This window comes from Diaphorina citri, unplaced genomic scaffold, assembly GCF_000475195.1.
Source record: "Diaphorina citri unplaced genomic scaffold, Diaci psyllid genome assembly version 1.1 scaffold2084, whole genome shotgun sequence".
Taxonomy (NCBI): Eukaryota; Metazoa; Arthropoda; class Insecta; order Hemiptera; family Psyllidae; genus Diaphorina; species Diaphorina citri.
In genome coordinates, this window is record NW_007379509.1 from 14,076 (window position 1) to 30,273 (window position 16,198).

General features: G+C 44.9%; 3 protein-coding genes across 3 annotated transcripts in view; all 3 read right to left on the reverse strand.

Annotated features, from left to right (window-relative positions):
* Positions 1-5,028, reverse strand: part of LOC103518125 (probable serine/threonine-protein kinase DDB_G0267686) — a 9,886-nt gene extending 4,858 nt beyond the window's left edge. The window contains exons 1-6 of the mRNA XM_017447697.2: positions 4,848-5,028; positions 4,353-4,731; positions 3,835-3,911; positions 2,380-2,562; positions 1,162-1,515; positions 445-618 (exon numbers count right to left, since the gene is read on the reverse strand). Coding sequence (XP_017303186.2) covers positions 445-618; positions 1,162-1,515; positions 2,380-2,562; positions 3,835-3,911; positions 4,353-4,731; positions 4,848-4,940 — 1,260 coding nt within the window. The 5' untranslated portion in view covers positions 4,941-5,028. The remainder of the gene's footprint in view (positions 1-444; positions 619-1,161; positions 1,516-2,379; positions 2,563-3,834; positions 3,912-4,352; positions 4,732-4,847) is intronic.
* Positions 5,029-5,151: 123 nt separating this feature from the next.
* On the reverse strand, positions 5,152-7,130 carry LOC103518126 (SWI/SNF chromatin-remodeling complex subunit SNF5-like). Its single transcript, XM_026830007.1, has 5 exons — positions 7,021-7,130; positions 6,206-6,590; positions 5,916-5,970; positions 5,467-5,749; positions 5,152-5,212 (listed from the first exon to the last, which is right to left on the reverse strand). Exons 1-5 carry the CDS (start codon positions 7,128-7,130, stop codon positions 5,152-5,154), a joined length of 894 nt encoding a protein of 297 aa, XP_026685808.1.
* A 1,200-nt stretch (positions 7,131-8,330) lies between these two features.
* The window catches only part of LOC103518128 (adenylate cyclase, terminal-differentiation specific-like), a 12,152-nt gene continuing 4,284 nt past the window's right edge, over positions 8,331-16,198 (reverse strand). Inside the window, exons 3-8 of the mRNA XM_026830008.1 lie at positions 11,650-11,788; positions 11,099-11,313; positions 10,547-10,669; positions 10,067-10,257; positions 8,757-8,994; positions 8,331-8,389 (exon numbers count right to left, since the gene is read on the reverse strand). Of these exons, the coding sequence (XP_026685809.1) occupies positions 8,331-8,389; positions 8,757-8,994; positions 10,067-10,257; positions 10,547-10,669; positions 11,099-11,313; positions 11,650-11,788 (965 nt within the window). The remainder of the gene's footprint in view (positions 8,390-8,756; positions 8,995-10,066; positions 10,258-10,546; positions 10,670-11,098; positions 11,314-11,649; positions 11,789-16,198) is intronic.

Here is a 16,198-nt window from a genome sequence, read left to right on the forward strand (position 1 = left end):
TTTAACAATATCTCGGGAACGGTATAAGCTAAAGACTTGAAATTTGGTATGTAGTTCACAAATGTGACAAGGATGCAACACAAAACGTTTGGTTGAGATGGTTGCTGCGCTTGGCGGTATTTTGACAGCTTTTGGACAGATTTCGACCGTTTTTTTTTTTTGCTGTTTTCAGCTATAGCGACAAAACGGTTAGAGATATTGTAAAAGTTAGGGTAAAAGAACACTCAAATAAGCATCATTCAATAGGATAAGGAAAGTCGTGTGATGTTCACACCAGATTTTTTTTCTCTCTTATTTTTTATTGCTAAATCCCCTTCAGGGGTGGGCTATTCCTTTCTATTTGTTCATAAACCTACGTATAGATTATACATTTCCATCTTTTCAAAAATAAAAAAACAGGTAGCTACCCATTTTTTCTCAGCTTTTGCACCCAAACAAACTCACCTTGGGGCTTTGAGGGGGTACAGGGGAGGGTGGTTGTGCGAACGGCGTGTGGCGCGGACTCTGCGGGGGCGGGGTGGGGTTCATAGATATCATCGGACTTTGCGGGTGCATGGGACTTTGCCCGACGGAATTCATGGGACTCTGCCCCACACTATTCAAAGGACTCTGCCCGACCTAAAAAAAAAATAAAAATGATTAAAAAATGGAAGAATCAGAAACAAAACTAGCAAAGTTGCTCGTTGGGGTTTTGGAGATAGAGCGATGAGTGTGTCACTGGATCTCGCTTTTATAGTAAAGACATATATTTTCATTCATTTATTTATTAGATTATTAGTATTTTCAAATCTTTTAATATGTTGAAATGATTTACATTTAAATATGTATTTTTGTTCAAAGAAGAGTAATTTTGGTCTTGATTCACACAATCTTTCCACCTTTTCTTCGGTCTTGGTGCTTATCTTGTCTTGCTTGTCTTCACGCATAGAAGCGTAGATTAAGCTTAGGATAAGATTCCAATATTGTAAAAAAAAAAAAGTAATGTTGGTCTTGATTCACACAATCTTTCCACCTTTTCTTCGGTCTTGATGCTTATCTTGTCTTGCTTGTCTTCACGCATAGAAGCGTAGATTAAGCTTAGGATAAGATTCCAATATTGTAAAAAAAAATCTTTCAACATGTCCATTGTTCATACCCTAAGAAAGAGTCATCTTATCTTACCGTATTCATGGGGCTGCGACTAGCCATACTGGGGGAGCTGCCGCCAAACTGCATGGGCGGCATAGGGGAGTGGGGGCCCGAGTATTGGTGGGGCGGCAGAGGTGAGTTAGGGGTTTGGGAGCGGCCCACCGAGGCCGGGGTCTGGGGTTGCACGTTAAAAGGTGACGTAGGGGTGGGGCCGCGAGCTGCCGGGTTGAAGGGGGAGGGCTGTGGGCTCTCGGGGGGCATTTGTTGCTGTTGTTGTTGGATTTGCTGTTGTTGTTGTTGCTGCTGTTGTTGTTGCATTTGTTGTTGGATTTGTTGCTGTTGCGCGGGGGACATGGCTTGGCCGTGCCGATATTGACTTAGTTTCATCTGGAAATAACACAAACCATTCCGAGTTACATCTAGTGTTGAGAAAAAAAAAACACTTTTTTTTACTTAAAAAAAAAAAACACTTTTTTCACTTAAAAAAAAAACACTTTTTTTTTACTTTCTACTATTTATTTTATTTTAATCCTGGAAAATTTCAAGGCATAAGTAATATAAAACAAAAATTTGGTCAAGTCACAATGTGACAAAGTTTTTTTAAAACCCACTACAGAAGGTAGAAAGTCGCCACTAGTTTTAAATTTTAAAAGGGAGCCATTTTCATTCATGTGTAGAACATTAATCAAAAGTCAGCTTAATCGAGAAGACGAAGGGGTCGCCCGAGACTGCCATGGGTAGATATGTTTCGTAAAGACATTGAAAAAAGAGGATTAGATCCAACAACTGTAATAAACGAAGAAAAAAGTTCAAAGATAGAACATGGTGGAGAGGCTTTGTTCACAGTCGACCCATTTCTGGAACGACTTGAGATTTGATAATAGGGATTACCTGGTTGAGACTAGTTTGGTAAGCAAGAGTGATTTTACCGTTGGTGAAAATAAAAAAAAGGGGAATTTATAACCTCATCTTATATTATAAAATCAAGATCCATTCACTCATTCACATTTCATATTCACACACTGATCGCTCTATCTCCTGAACCACTCTATCTCCTGAACCACAACACCTAGAAAGCTGAAATTTGGTAGGAATATTCCTTTTATGGTCTAGGTGTACAATAAGCAATAAGAAAGGATTTTGCCAAAATCTAAATGCTGGCTTTTTCCAGACTTGGATTGTACAGTGACGTAAAACCAGTGTAGCGCCAAATTTTATAACCTGACAGTAGATAGTTACAACCAGGCAAACCTGAGACATAGGGGTTCCTATTTTGGGTGACTGCTGATGGTGTCTGGGTGACATATTGGTCTGCTGTTGTTGAGGTGACATCATAATGTTGGGTGAGTGTGGGGAGGCCCCACCTCCCATCTGTTGAGGTCCCGGGGAGGGACCACTGCTGACCACAGGCGGTCTCTGCTTATTCCGATATTCCTGTGGGGAAGAGGAAATATTTCAAATTGGGGAAATGTCTCAGATTATTGATGATCAGTAACTGCAAGTTGAGTGAGCTTTAGAATTGGAACGTACATACTCAGAAAAAGAAAAGCGTAAAGTCAAATGAGCTAATTTGGGCAATTTCTTCAAAATCGGATGAAGCGTTCAAGAGTTACAGAGGACCAATCAATCAAATCGTTACGAACTTCCCTTTGTTTTGAACCCGCTTAGCATTATACCTGCCTCGGTGGTTTAGTGGTCAAGGCGCTCGCCTGGTAAACAGGAGGGCGTGGGTTCAATCCCAGCCGAGGTATGGAATTTTATTGGGGAGGGACCACTGCTGACCACAGGCGGTCTCTGCTTATTCCGATATTCCTGTGGGGAAGAGGAAATATTTCCAATTGGGGAAATGTCTCAGATTATTGCTGACTGCAAGTTCAGTGAGCTTTAGAGTTGGAACGTACATACTCAGAAAAAGAACTTTATAAAGTCAAATGAGGTAATTTGGGCAATTTCTTCAAAATCGGATGAAGCGTTCAAGAGTTACAGAGGACCAATCAATCAATCAATCAATCGATTAATTCGTTACGAACTTCCCTTTGTTTTGAACCCGCTTAGCAATATAAACCGGGAATCGAACCCGGAACCTCTAGCATACAACCCTAGTGTGATAAGCCACTGAGATACGGAAGAAACTAAGGGTTAAAAGGGCCGTTAGAAGGTATATAAACTTTATATTGTAAAGACTTTTTATTTATAGTGTACTTCGTAACGCACAATACGTATAGACCAGGGGTTTCCAACTTCCATGTGTATGCGGGCCACATGCTACATTTGGAGGTACTTCGCGGGCCACATATGTACATAGGGGAGCATTGAAGGAAACCCCCCTCCCCCCCCAACTTTTCCGATCGAATTTTGAGCGCCGTAGGCGAAATTTTTCAAAAAGTATTCCCCTTATTGTAGCTGAACTCGACTATTTAGGTAAGTTTGTACAAATCCCAAAAAGCTTTGCGGGCCACAAAAATGGCTTGGCGTGGCGGGACACATGTAGCCCGCGGGCCGCTAGTTGGAAACCCCTGGTATAGACTAAAGACACTTATGGTTGATTTTACCAACCTTCTTTCCAGCCTCAAACAGCCCGTTAGCTGGACAGTCCTGTTAAGCCAATATAAATTAAATGGACCTTAACTGGCTGTTAGCTTAACAGGAGTTCTAAGGACTGAATAAATATTGGTGAAATCTGAAATCCAATATTCCCCTCCTTACCTGTACAAGTGTGGTATGTTGTTTGACCGCTTTACGCGCCGCATCCAGATGTTTCTGCAGAGCAGCTTTACTAGTTTCTAGACAAGATCTTCAATAATTCATAACTTTCAAAGAACTGGTCTTGTTAAATTTGTAAAAAGATAAGGAAAAAATAATATACAACACCAAATTTTTCAACAAGACTTGAACTCGAACCACTAACCTGCTGTTGCAACATCTGCTGATGCTGCTGACTAGATAGTACGACTTGTCCACTTGGGCCCATTTGTTGTTGGCCCGGCCCGACTTGTTGGTTTTGTTGTTGACCTGGCCCTAGTTGTTGTTGTTGACCTGGGCCTAGTTGTTGTTGTTGACCTGGCCCTAGCTGTTGTTGACCTGGGCCTAGCTGTTGTTGACCTGGGCCTAGCTGTTGTTGACCTGGGCCTAGTTGTTGTTGACCTGGGCCTAGCTGTTGTTGACCTGGCCCTAGCTGTTGTTGACCAGGGCCTAGTTGCTGTTGTTGACCAGGGCCTAGTTGCTGTTGTTGTCCCGGACCGAGTTGTTGTTGACCCTGTTGTTGTTTTTGTAGGAGGAGCTGTTGGCGGAGTTCTTGTTGTTGCTGGAGCAGGGCTTGGAAGACGAAGAATTCTCATCGTCAAAATCATTATAATCCAGCGACACCAGCGACGGCACTTTGGTCATCGACTTGCCGTCGGTCGACGACTGAGCGACGGTCGTCTGTATGTGTTTGGGCGCCGGGCGTCCCGTATTCCACATGGGTGACCCGCCTCGCAGTCCCATACGGAAGTTTTTGAACCGCCCCACCAGCTCGGGCGGAACCGGGATCATCCCCATCGAGTTACTTCCGCCGCTGCCATTGCTATTGTCCCCCTGAGGGGAGCCCACTTGGGGGCTGATGTTGGGGTTAGACGGCGACCTACTAGTTCGGGCGGGACCGGAATCATCCCCATCGAGTTACTTCCGCCGCTGCCATTGCTATTGTCCCCCTGAGGGGAGCCCACTTGGGGGCTGATGTTGGGGTTAGACGTGCGTCGCATGAGCCCCGGCGACCCTAGGGGGTGGAGCGGTGATTTGGGCGGCATTGGGCTGTTGGATTGCCGCATCATGGCGGCCGGGGAGCTAGGGGAACTACCCAGGTGATATTGACCGGACGGGGTGTACCGCGGGCTAGGCGGCTGACTGAAGTGTTGCACCTGTGGGAGAGAGGTTGAATTAGATAATTACAATTGATTTGACTTTAATTTAAATAAATTAGACTTTGCTGTCGAGTGGATTGGAAAACATCACATGCCTTCAGGCACACTCCATTTGTCACGGTCAGGTGATATTGACCGGACGGGGTGTACCGCGGGCTAGGCGGCTGACTGAAGTGTTGCACCTGTGGGAGGGAGGTTGAATTAGATAATTACAATTAAGTAATTTGACTTTAATTTAAATAAATTAGACTTTGCTGTCGAGTGGATTGGAAAACATCACATGCCTTCAGGCACACTCCATTTGTCACGGGTCTCAGTTTACCTTGCCCTTGAAGCCAATTTAATTTGAAGAAAGCATTTACTGATGTAATTTGTAATTAATTTTGGTCTTTTAGTATGGGGGGTCGTGCAGTCAATAATGGTTGGAACTACGGACTGAGTTCTGGCCTTCTTGGGTTTGATTCCCGAACTGGGTGGACTGTTTGGCTGAGACTCTGTAATCAGCCGGGGGGTCTGCCTGGTCTGGGGGGTGGTTGACAGTAAATGCTGCTGAATCAGCTGCTGCTTGTCTCCCTGGGCACCGGGGCCCTGAATCACTTGCTGGCCCTGGACCAACGTCTGTTGGCCTTGGACTAACGTCTGTTGACCCTGCATAACTTGTCCGCTGCCCTGCTGCTGCTGTTGGGCAATCATTTGTTGTTGTTGGGGCCCAGCACCACCTTGTTGTACCACCATGCTGAATCAGCTGCTGCTTATCTCCCTGGGCACCGGGGCCCTGAATCACTTGCTGGCCCGGCACCAACGTCTGTTGGCCCTGCATAACTTGTCCGCTGCCCTGCTGCTGCTGTTGGGCAATCATTTGTTGTTGTTGGGGCCCAGCACCACCTTGTTGTACCACCATTTGTTGGCCTCCCTGTTGAATCAGCTGGCCTTGAGATCCCTGCAGGCAATGTAAATAAGAACATCAGTAACGCCTCTTATTTTTACACAGGAAGATATGAAATTCTGTCTTGGCACTGCATTGCATTATTTCAAGGCTGAAAGCTCCCCAAGGCCATCGTTTAGACCCAATAAAGGGATTTGAACCTTTGTGCCTGGGGTCAAAGTCCAAGTTATGCAAAAAATAAAATTTCAAAAATATAATTATTTAGATTTACTTTGAAAACAATCATTACCATTTGCTGTTGTTGTTGGGGTGAGCCTTGAAGCTGCTGCTGTTGGACCAGCATCTGTTGGCTCGACACCTGTTGTTGGCCCTGCTGGAGAACCATCTGTTGACCCTGGACCAGCTGCGGTTGGCCTTGAACCAGCTGTGTCTGGCCCTGGCCTCCTTGTATGACCATTTGTTGGCCTCCAGGGGCCGTGGCGCCGGGGGAGGGTTTCGAGTGGAATACGGCCGGTGTGGTAGTAGGGCCGGGGATTTGAAGGGGCATCATGGCAGGCCGAGTGCGGCCGTCAGGGGTGCGGATAAATCGGGTTGGGGGGCCTGCCCCGCCTACACCTATACCCCCTCCGGCGCCTGACTGTTGTTGTTGTTGTTGTTGCTGGGCTACCATTTGTCTGGAAGGGGGACGGGAAAGAAATATTTATTGGTTTTTCAAACAAGCATAAGTAGTGCTTTATTTAGATTCAGACTTTCAGCTTAGAAAAAGGTATCCATCCCATTATGCTATCCCTACCCTACTAGCATGGTTTCTCGCTTATTTTTATTTCTTACGTAGACTGGAGCAACAACGTATGAAAAAAAAACCTTTTTTTAAGCAAATATTTTTTTATTTATAAAATTATTCTGTACCAAATGCATAAGGCCTTGTTTAGACTCGGAAGTAAAGGGACTTTTCAGTCTCATTCTGACAATATAAACAGGGTATATTCTATTCTATTCGTAGGATCTTGTTTAGACTACGCTACGGTAGACTTTTCAGTCTGTCTGTCGGAATAAACAGGGTTGGGTCTATCCTGATCAATTCTATATCAGGGGCGGACTTGCCTCAACAGTTGTTCCTGAGTACCAGGGCTGGTTACACCCAGGGGTCGGGATATACCGCCCAGGGCCCTGTTCTGTTGGGGGGAGGGTGTGCCCACAGGGGACCTCAGCATTCTATATCAGGGGCGGACTTACCTCAACAGTTGTTCCTGAGTACCAGGGCTGGTTACACCCAGGGGTCGGGATATACCGCCCAGGGCCCTGTTCTGTTGGGGGGAGGGTGTGCCCACCAGCCGGTTACCCACAGGGGACCTCAGCATGTCCTGAACTCCGCCACTGCTGCTCGGGGAAAACGCACCGTCCTCGCCCTGGGGGGAAATGAAAACCAGTGGGGGATTAGAGGGGACTTTATAACCTCATCTTATATTATAAAATCAAGATCCATTCACTCATTCACATTTCATATTCACACACTGATCGCTCTATCTCCTGAACAAAATGAAAACCAGTGGGGGATTAGAGGGGAATTTATAACCTCATCTTATATTATAAAATCAAGATCCATTCACTCATTCACATTTCATATTCACACACTGATCGCTCTATCTCCTGAACCACTCTATCTCCTGAACCACAACACCTAGAAAGCTGAAATTTGGTAGGAATATTCCTTTTATGGTCTAGGTGTGCAATAAGAAAGGATTAGAGGGGAGTTTATAACCTCATACTTAAAAAGAACGAGAAAAAAAGATTGTACCTTAGAACTGCTTTCGCATTACTTCAAGGCACTTTTCTTTACCTCCATGCCTATCCAAAAACGGAAAAAATTAAGTCAAAATTTCCGCCCTGGCCATGATTCGAACCCAGCACCTCCAAGTTGAGAGTCAGTGCCCTATAGAATAACCTTATACTATAGGTTGAATTAAGTAAATACAAAATGTTTGACGTGTATTATTTGAAACCAGCGGTGATAGCACGCTGAATACACCAGTCCCCTTTGGATCACTCAAGTTAAGTACCGTTGTGCATGGTCACTATCCGGATGGGTGACTGACTATCTGGGCAATCGCATGCTGCTGGCTTTTTCCAGACTTGGATTGTACAGTGACGTAAAACCACTGTGAAGCGCCAAATTTTATAACCTGACAGAAGATGGTTACAACCAGGCATACCTGAGACATAGGGGTTCCTATTTTGGGTGACTGCTGATGGTGTCTGGGTGACATATTGGTCTGCTGTTGTTCAATAAGAAAGGATTTTGCCAAAATCTAAATGCTGGCTTTTTCCAGACTTGGATTGTACAGTGACGTAAAACCAGTGCAGAGACTGCGGGAGAGAAATGTTCCGCTCTCGACCAACATCTTGAGTTTCGTTTATGGTTTTAGTTTGACAACTATGGAGCGCGCAGCCCGACCGTATTTTTTATCATTTTCTACAAGAGACTACAAGTTCGGCCATGCCTTTTCTACAAGTTTGGCCATGCCTCGGGATGCTGGCTTTTTCCAGACTTGGATTGTACAGTGACGTAAAACCACTGTGTAGCGCCAAATTTTATATAACCTGACAGAAGATAGTTACAACCAGGCATACCTGAGACATAGGGGTTCCTATTTTGGGTGACTGCTGATGGTGTCTGGGTGACATATTGGTCTGCTGTTGTTATTATCCTAGAGATAAGGCTCGTTTTCGGGACGGCTGGCTTTTTTCCTACTCTGTGGTACTAAACTTATATTTCCTCCTATTCTAAAAGGGTAAAGAAAGGAAGAAGAAAAAAAAAGCACTGTTGCCAGTTCGCTCACCTGACGCGGTAACGATGCGGTGTTGCACCTGGGCCGGCGGCTGGGGTGTCTGCAGGCGCCCGGGGCCGGGCACGGGCGGCGACGCCACATGGTCCAACACATCTGCCCTGAGCCGCTCGAAGTCCGCGTCGCTCAGGAGCACGCTGGGGCTACCCGAGCCCCCGGGGGCCCCTTGCGCCTGCTTCTCCTGTTCCCGTTTCTCCTGCTCCAGGAGTTCTTCAAGCAGGAGGGGCTGTTCCTGTAAGGCAGACTGCTGGTAGAAGCCAGGTGAGGGGGAAGGGACGGACAAGGACGGAGGACAAAAACGAGTTGTGTGTGAGACATGAAAAACACGTAGGACAAAACACAAAGAGCTAAACAACTACCCAAAGAGCTAAACATAATGCCCCCATTTAGCACAGAATACATATTTTTGTATTCTATGAAAGGGAGTACTCAACAAAAAGTAGACAGGACATTATAAAAAGAAAGTGCAAAAAAAAAAGCTTTTTTTCTTCTAAATTTTGTTTTAATTCCATTTTTTCCTCTCTCATCATCAGGAGGTAAGTTAGATTTAATTTTTCCCAGTAGATAAAGAAAAAAAAATTTTTTGTATCTTTGTTAGTATGTTGTGTTGTTCAAAAAAATAAAGTAAATCACAAAAAAAAAAAAGATGTTATTATGGTGTTTTCTCACTCGGAAACCACCCGAACTTACTAAAACTTACCCAAAAATATTACTATGGTGTTTTTCACTCAGATGTGAAGCATACTTAATAGTGGGATGTTTACTTTTTTGGGCCGCCCCCAAACGGTATAAGCTAGAGACTTGAAATTTGGTATGTATTTCACAAATGTGACAGAGATGCAACACAAAACGTTTGGTTAAGATGGTTGCTGCGCTTGGCGGTATTTTGACCGCTTTTGGACAGATCTCGACCGTTTTTTTGGCGGTTTTCAGCTATAGCGACAAAACGGTTAGAGATATTGTAAAAGTTAGGGTAAAAGAACACTCAAACAAGCGAAAAAATAGTAAGAAAAATTAGCAAAAAAAAAAAAAAAGTACCATGAGATCGATTTCCAACCGGGGTGGATTTTATCTCAAACAGGATAAGGGCCGAATTTTAAACTCGGATTATCATTTAATCCTGGTCAGGATTAACTTCTAGGAGAGCTATTCTATGTGGGAAAGTAATGTTGGACTGACTAACTAAGACAGGAACTGAAAGTAGTTTTTAAAAAAATTCTTAAAACCTCTCCGAACACTCTAAGCCTAACCGCCCCTAAAAGGCGATTTTTTTTTTCTGCTTTTCTCTTCCCTTTTTGACTTACCTTCCTTGACTTGCGGACTTTGGTCATTTCCGCCTCGTAATATTTGAGCTGCTGGGTGACGAAGTTGTTGTACGTATTGAGCCAGGTTTCATAGTTGAGCTGCGTGAGTCTATCTTGATCCGAAGCGATGTGTTCGGGGGGCACCGGAGGGGCGGGAGGAGCCACCGCGTTGAACAGAGGTATGCGGAGTGCTGGGAAGGAAGAGATAGAGGGGATGGTTAATTCAGTGTTCGGTTGACGGAACCAAGTTCAAAGCGTTTGGCCGACGGAACCCTTAACTCAACGGAGGTATTTTTATTTTAGTGATGTTTACACAGGGCCAAGAGTTGCCGGGCCCTTTTTCATCACTTTTTCGTAAAACAAGGGAAGCAGTGCTGGAGAGGAAGATATAGAGGGGATGGTTAATTAAGTCTTCGGTTGCCGGAACCAAGTTCAAAGCTTTTGGCCGACGGAACCCTTAACACAACGAAGGTACCAGGCCTCCATCTTCACCTCCACGGCCTCCTCCCTCTCTTCCTTCTCCTCCAGAGGCGACGTGTCTCCCGTCCGGGTCCATCTTGTCCAACTCCGCGTTAACACTGTCCGGCGTGGTGTCTTCTGACACTGAAATACAAGTTGTGAGAGCATGAGATAGGGTAGAAACACACTAGCATCACGTCACGACACGTGAACTCATGGGGAGTCGGCGTTCGTAATAATCTTTTTCTTCGCCTTTCCCGTGACGGAGTCGGCGTTTTTCGTTAGCCTCTCAATCAGTAATAACTAGGGTGATTGCTTTGGGCTGACATTTTGTTTTGGCTACAAATTTTACGAGTGGATGCCCTTCGCACTCAACCTTTGCTGTTTCTTTAGCAAGGGAAATTCAGGCTGGTATACTCCCTGTGTATAGTCCCCCAGCCAGACAGACAAGTTGATAATACTACAACTCACGGGACATCCTCTGCTGTTGCTGCTGCTCTGGTCCCTGCTCAGCACCGGGACTAAACCCTAGTCCCCGAGCCGGACAGACAAGTTGATAATACTACAACTCACGGGACATCCTCTGCTGTTGCTGCTGCTCTGGTCCCTGCTCAGCACCGGGACTAAATCCTGCCTGTTGGGACTGGCTAGTCCTCTGCTGTTGCTGTTGTGTTTGCTGTACCAGATGATCGTACGGGTCCAGGTTGTTTCTCTGCCCTTGCTGTTGTTGCTGTGCTTGTTGCTGCTGTTGTTGACGGAGCATTTGCTGTTGCTGTACGAACGCCAGCCTGAGGAACAAAGGTTCAGTAATTTATCAGGATTTTTTTTTTTTTTTCAACAGTTCCCTTTTGGCTGTTAAAAAGGCCAAGTGTTTCATGGCCGCCGTGCCGTTTCTATTTTATAACAATGAAACAACTGCTACATACACTTGTATGGTCTGTTGTAGGTACCATGCCCATTTGGGAGTATGTCCCTCATAATTTAGGCGCCTGAGACACACTATACTTCCTATACCTATATAATATGTATAGGTCCTCGGTCTACACAAGAACACCAGAAAGAATCGAAATAAAAACGTGAACTTTTTTTTTCGATGATTGGCATCGAACTAGGGACCTTCTTACCTCTGTGCCTGGTTCTGTTGGTGTTGCTGCAGTATAAGCCGTGTCCTGGGATCCATACTTTGAACCAGGCGTGGATCCAACATTCTCTGCTGACGAATTATGATTGACTGTTGCTGTTGTTGAGGAGGTACGACCACCCCTGAAACGGAAACAAAATAGTCATTTAATACATTTATGCATCAACTTGCTAAGCTAAACAAACATGTCCAAAGGAACAATACAACAATATCAGGACTTTAAACTTAAATACAATAATCGGGAGTCAAAACACCTTCAATGTTGTCTGAAAGGAAGGAAAATGAGAGCAAATATGGGAAAACTTTGAACTACATCTTTCTAATTCCCCATGAGCTCACGTGACGTGAGGGCAGTGTGGTTATCATAAACGAAATTACCTACATTATACATGGGAAAACTTTGAACTACATCTTTCTAATTCCCCATGAGCTCACGTGACGTGAAAGTAGTGTGTTTCTACTTTCTACCTTACTAGGAATAGAAATTCGTGTGATGTTCACTCACCTGACCGGCAGCCGGTGACGTCATCATCTCACTCTTCCCACTCGTCTCCTCTCCCTCTCCTCCTTTGCCCTCCTCTCCAGCGTTGCCACCTTCACCTCCTCCCCCACCGGACGCAGTGTTGTCAAACTTCTTCTCCGGATGGTGGGGCCCGGAGGCAGGGGCGGTCTTGTCCTTGTCTTCTTCTTCGAAGTCGTCGAGAATGTTGGAGGTTTTCTCTCCCTTGGACGAGGTGGAGGCGAGCTCTGGATCTGCGTACTCGAGGATGTTGAAGTCCGCGCCCATCTCCGCTGGAAACGAAAAATGAGAGGGTTAGGTAGCATGCAAAATATAATAATATCGCCTTTAGACGAGGTGGAGGGTTAGGTAGCATGCAAAATATAATAATATCGCCTTTAGACGAGGTGGAGGCGAGCTCTGGATCTGCGTTGAAGTCCGCGCCCATGTTTGATGTTGAGGATGTTGAAGTCCGCGCCCATCTCCGCTGTAAAGCAAACATTTGAGGGTTAGGTAGCACGCAAAATATAATAATGTCGCCTTTAGACGAGGTGGAGGCGAGCTCTGGATCTGCGTACTCGAGGATGTTGAAGTCCGCGCCCATCTCCCACAGGGCCGAGAGTTGCCGGGCCCTTTTTCATCACTTTTTTCTCTTTTTTTCGTAAAACAAGGGAAGAAACAAACGTAATGAGTACGGTACTTCAATAATTAATAGTTTTCCTTTTCTCCCTATCTCTCTTGGTCACATAAGTACCCATGTAAAATTTACAGTCCAAAAATTTCTTTACATAGAGAATTAGTAGAGATATGTAGAATGTCCTGCTCGAATGAGACTAAAAAGTCCCTTTACCCCAGCAGTCTAAACATGTGTTGTTATGTGTTGAGATATTTAACTCACGTGAGTCCTGTTGTTGTGGATGTTGCTGCTGTTGTTGTAGAGGTGGGACCGCCTGTCGTATCAGCAGATTACCTGATTTAGATTAGATTAGATTTTAGTTTTCCTTTTCTCCCTATTTCTCTTGGCCACATAGGTACCCATGTAAAATTTGCAGTCCAAAAATTTCTTTACATAGAGAATTAGTAGAGATATGTAGAATATCCTGCTCGAATGAGACTAAAAAGTCCCTTTACCCCAGCAGTCTAAACATGTGTTGTTATGTGTTAAGATATTTAACTCACGTGAGTCCTGTTGTTGTGGATGTTGCTGCTGTTGTTGTAGAGGTGGGACCGCCTGTCGTATCAGCAGATTACCGCCCGTCTGGTTGGACCATTGGGGAGGCCTCTGTTGCTGTTGTATGGGGAACAGACCGCGCTGCAGATCTGTAGTCAACGAAAACCGACATACATCACCGTCAATTTTGTTCCCATTGATTTGCTAAATAGTGACTCTATGCCACAGATTTCAATATTATAACCTTATAAGCCCTGGGTCGCGGGTTTGATTCCAGCCAGGAGCGAACTTTATCCTGAACAGATAAGGTTTGTTCTCGGAACGGCTGTCTTTCTCCTATCCTGTCTTCCTTCTCTCTTCGCTTTCGGGACGATAAGACTTCCGTTTATGTATGGAGCAAATGAGGGCACGGTTAACCCAGTGGTAACGCGCTTGCTTGCCATTAACAATATTTGTATATTGTCGAACATAAATAAATAAACAAACAATCTATCTGATTTGACGATCTTGGGTTCGATTCCCACCATCGACAGCAAATTTGCAGTCGTATTCCGAAATATGTCAACGGGTTACTTTCTGGTGTTTTCGTGTTGATCCACCTAATTGGGAAAAGTATTATCTTCTCGCTCATTCGATGAGGGACATACTATGGGTTATGGGATAGGTATGCTACAAGGCCACAAGAGGAGCCGGGCAACAACACCCACACACACACACTTCACTCCGATGGCGTATTAGGGATATGTGAATCCCGTGCCGACCAGACTGCTTGCCTCCAAAGAACTCTATGTTGTGTCAACTCCTCCCAGTCGTTCAGTCCCCATCTGTTGCATAGTCTCTTCATCTCGTTGATCCAGCAGCTACGTGGTCTCCCTGGTAAGCGTTTGCCTTGATTTTTTTTTTATAATAATAATTTCACTCACCCAGTAGCTCATCCTCGTCATCGCCCACCAGGTCTCCCAATATGGCGGCCACGCCCTCCACCTCCGTCAGGCCTCCATCTTCACCTCCACGGCCTCCTCCCTCTCTTCCTTCTCCTCCAGAGGCGACGTGTCTGCCGTCCGGGTCCATCTTGTCCAACTCCGCGTTAACACTGTCCGGCGTGGTGTCTTCTGACACTGAAATACAAGTTGTGAGAGCATGAGATAGGGTAGAAACGCACTAGCATCACGTCACGACACGTGAACTCATGGGGAGTCGGCGTTCATAATAATCTTTTTCTTCGCCTTTCCCGTGACGGAGTCGGCGTTTTTCGTTAGCCTCTCAATCAGTAATAACTAGGGTGATTGCTTTGGAAAAAAAAAAACTAACAAAGAAGAGCCTTTTTCAGATAAATATTAAAACGTGCTAACAAGAGTCCAATTCCCATATTATGCTCATAATTTTCTACAGGGTGATACTAACAAGACGTGGACAACAATATACACATACAGCGTGGTTCAATCAACTACTAAAGCTAAAACATAAACTAGGTGATTTTTCCAAGAGAACTGTAGATTTCTTCTCATCAGAAACTAGATCCCAATAGCCAATTTTTTTAAAAAAGAATAACGAAATAAGAGGGTTTTTTTCCAACTCACTTTTAACCAATCCAAAATAGCAAGAACCTTACTGAAAGGTGTAGATGTGTGGCTTACTACAAGTAGCAAAATTCTAAATAAGAAGTATTGTGTCTCTCCTAACATTTCTCGCCCATCTGAAGATGGACATACTACGGGATGGGCATGCTACGACACATACCACACGAGTCTAATGTAGCAGTTGTTTCATTGCTACGAAATAAAAACTTTTTTTTATAGGTTTACTTTACGCCCGATTTACAGGCAATCACAAAGCCAATAATCCTAAGTTTATATTTTTAAATGCCTTGCGCTCTTACCTGTAGAAGGAGGGGTCGTTTCTGCGCCTGCCCCATGCCCTGCTGTTGCTGAGGGGGCAGGAGCCCCATCTGTGCGCCAGGGTAAGGGGGCGGAGGCGGTATGTAGGGGGGCGGTGGGGCACCCCCCTGAGAGGGGCCAGGGGCTATCACTTCCCCGTTGGGACCTGGAAATAAATAGAACCACATTAGATATAGAGGGAGGAATTTTCATCGTGTTAGGCGGCTTTCACACTGAGGTAACACGTCGCAAGTAGCAAGTCGCAAGATGCTACGTAGCATGCATCTTCAAAGACCCAGACCATTATTCCAAATGAAACCTTCCTCACTGAGGATACATATTGCTACTTGAACCCTGGAAACAAGTAACAGTGTTACTTGAACACCAACAGTCTGGAGTTTTGTTAGTTGCTACTTGTGATTGTTTGTGGGAAAAAATATTTTTTGATACCTACGCAGGTGCTGTTTTCCTGTCTGTTAGCCTAATAGACCCGTGTTTGTCCAATTTTAATTAAATATTTCGTAGTTGTTAACAAGAGTACTGAGGGTGACATAGGCTACTTGAAATTATCACATTCTATCCTGATTCAAAATGGCGGCTCTTCAAAGTCATGCCTCTTACGCTGCACTGATCCCGTACAAAGGACGGGTCAACCACTAGTAGGGTTGATAGCTACTCACCTTCCTGCCTCTGCAGAAGATCTCTCAGCTGTCGGTTCATATCGTCCGGCGTACCAGGATCCAATCGAACCCGGGTCTGCGTAAACTAAGCATAAATACTCGTCACAAATGACGTTCCCCGCGTAGTGTAACGCTAAATTTTATGACCTGGACTTGGACTTGAACCACCAACCTCCAGATTCAAAGTCCACCGTGCTAAGCACTGCACCACTGAGGTTGGTTTTGATAACAATACTTTATTTGATAACTGAACATTTTTAATACAATAAATGGTAGGAGTCATAGTAAATTTTACAATAGAAACG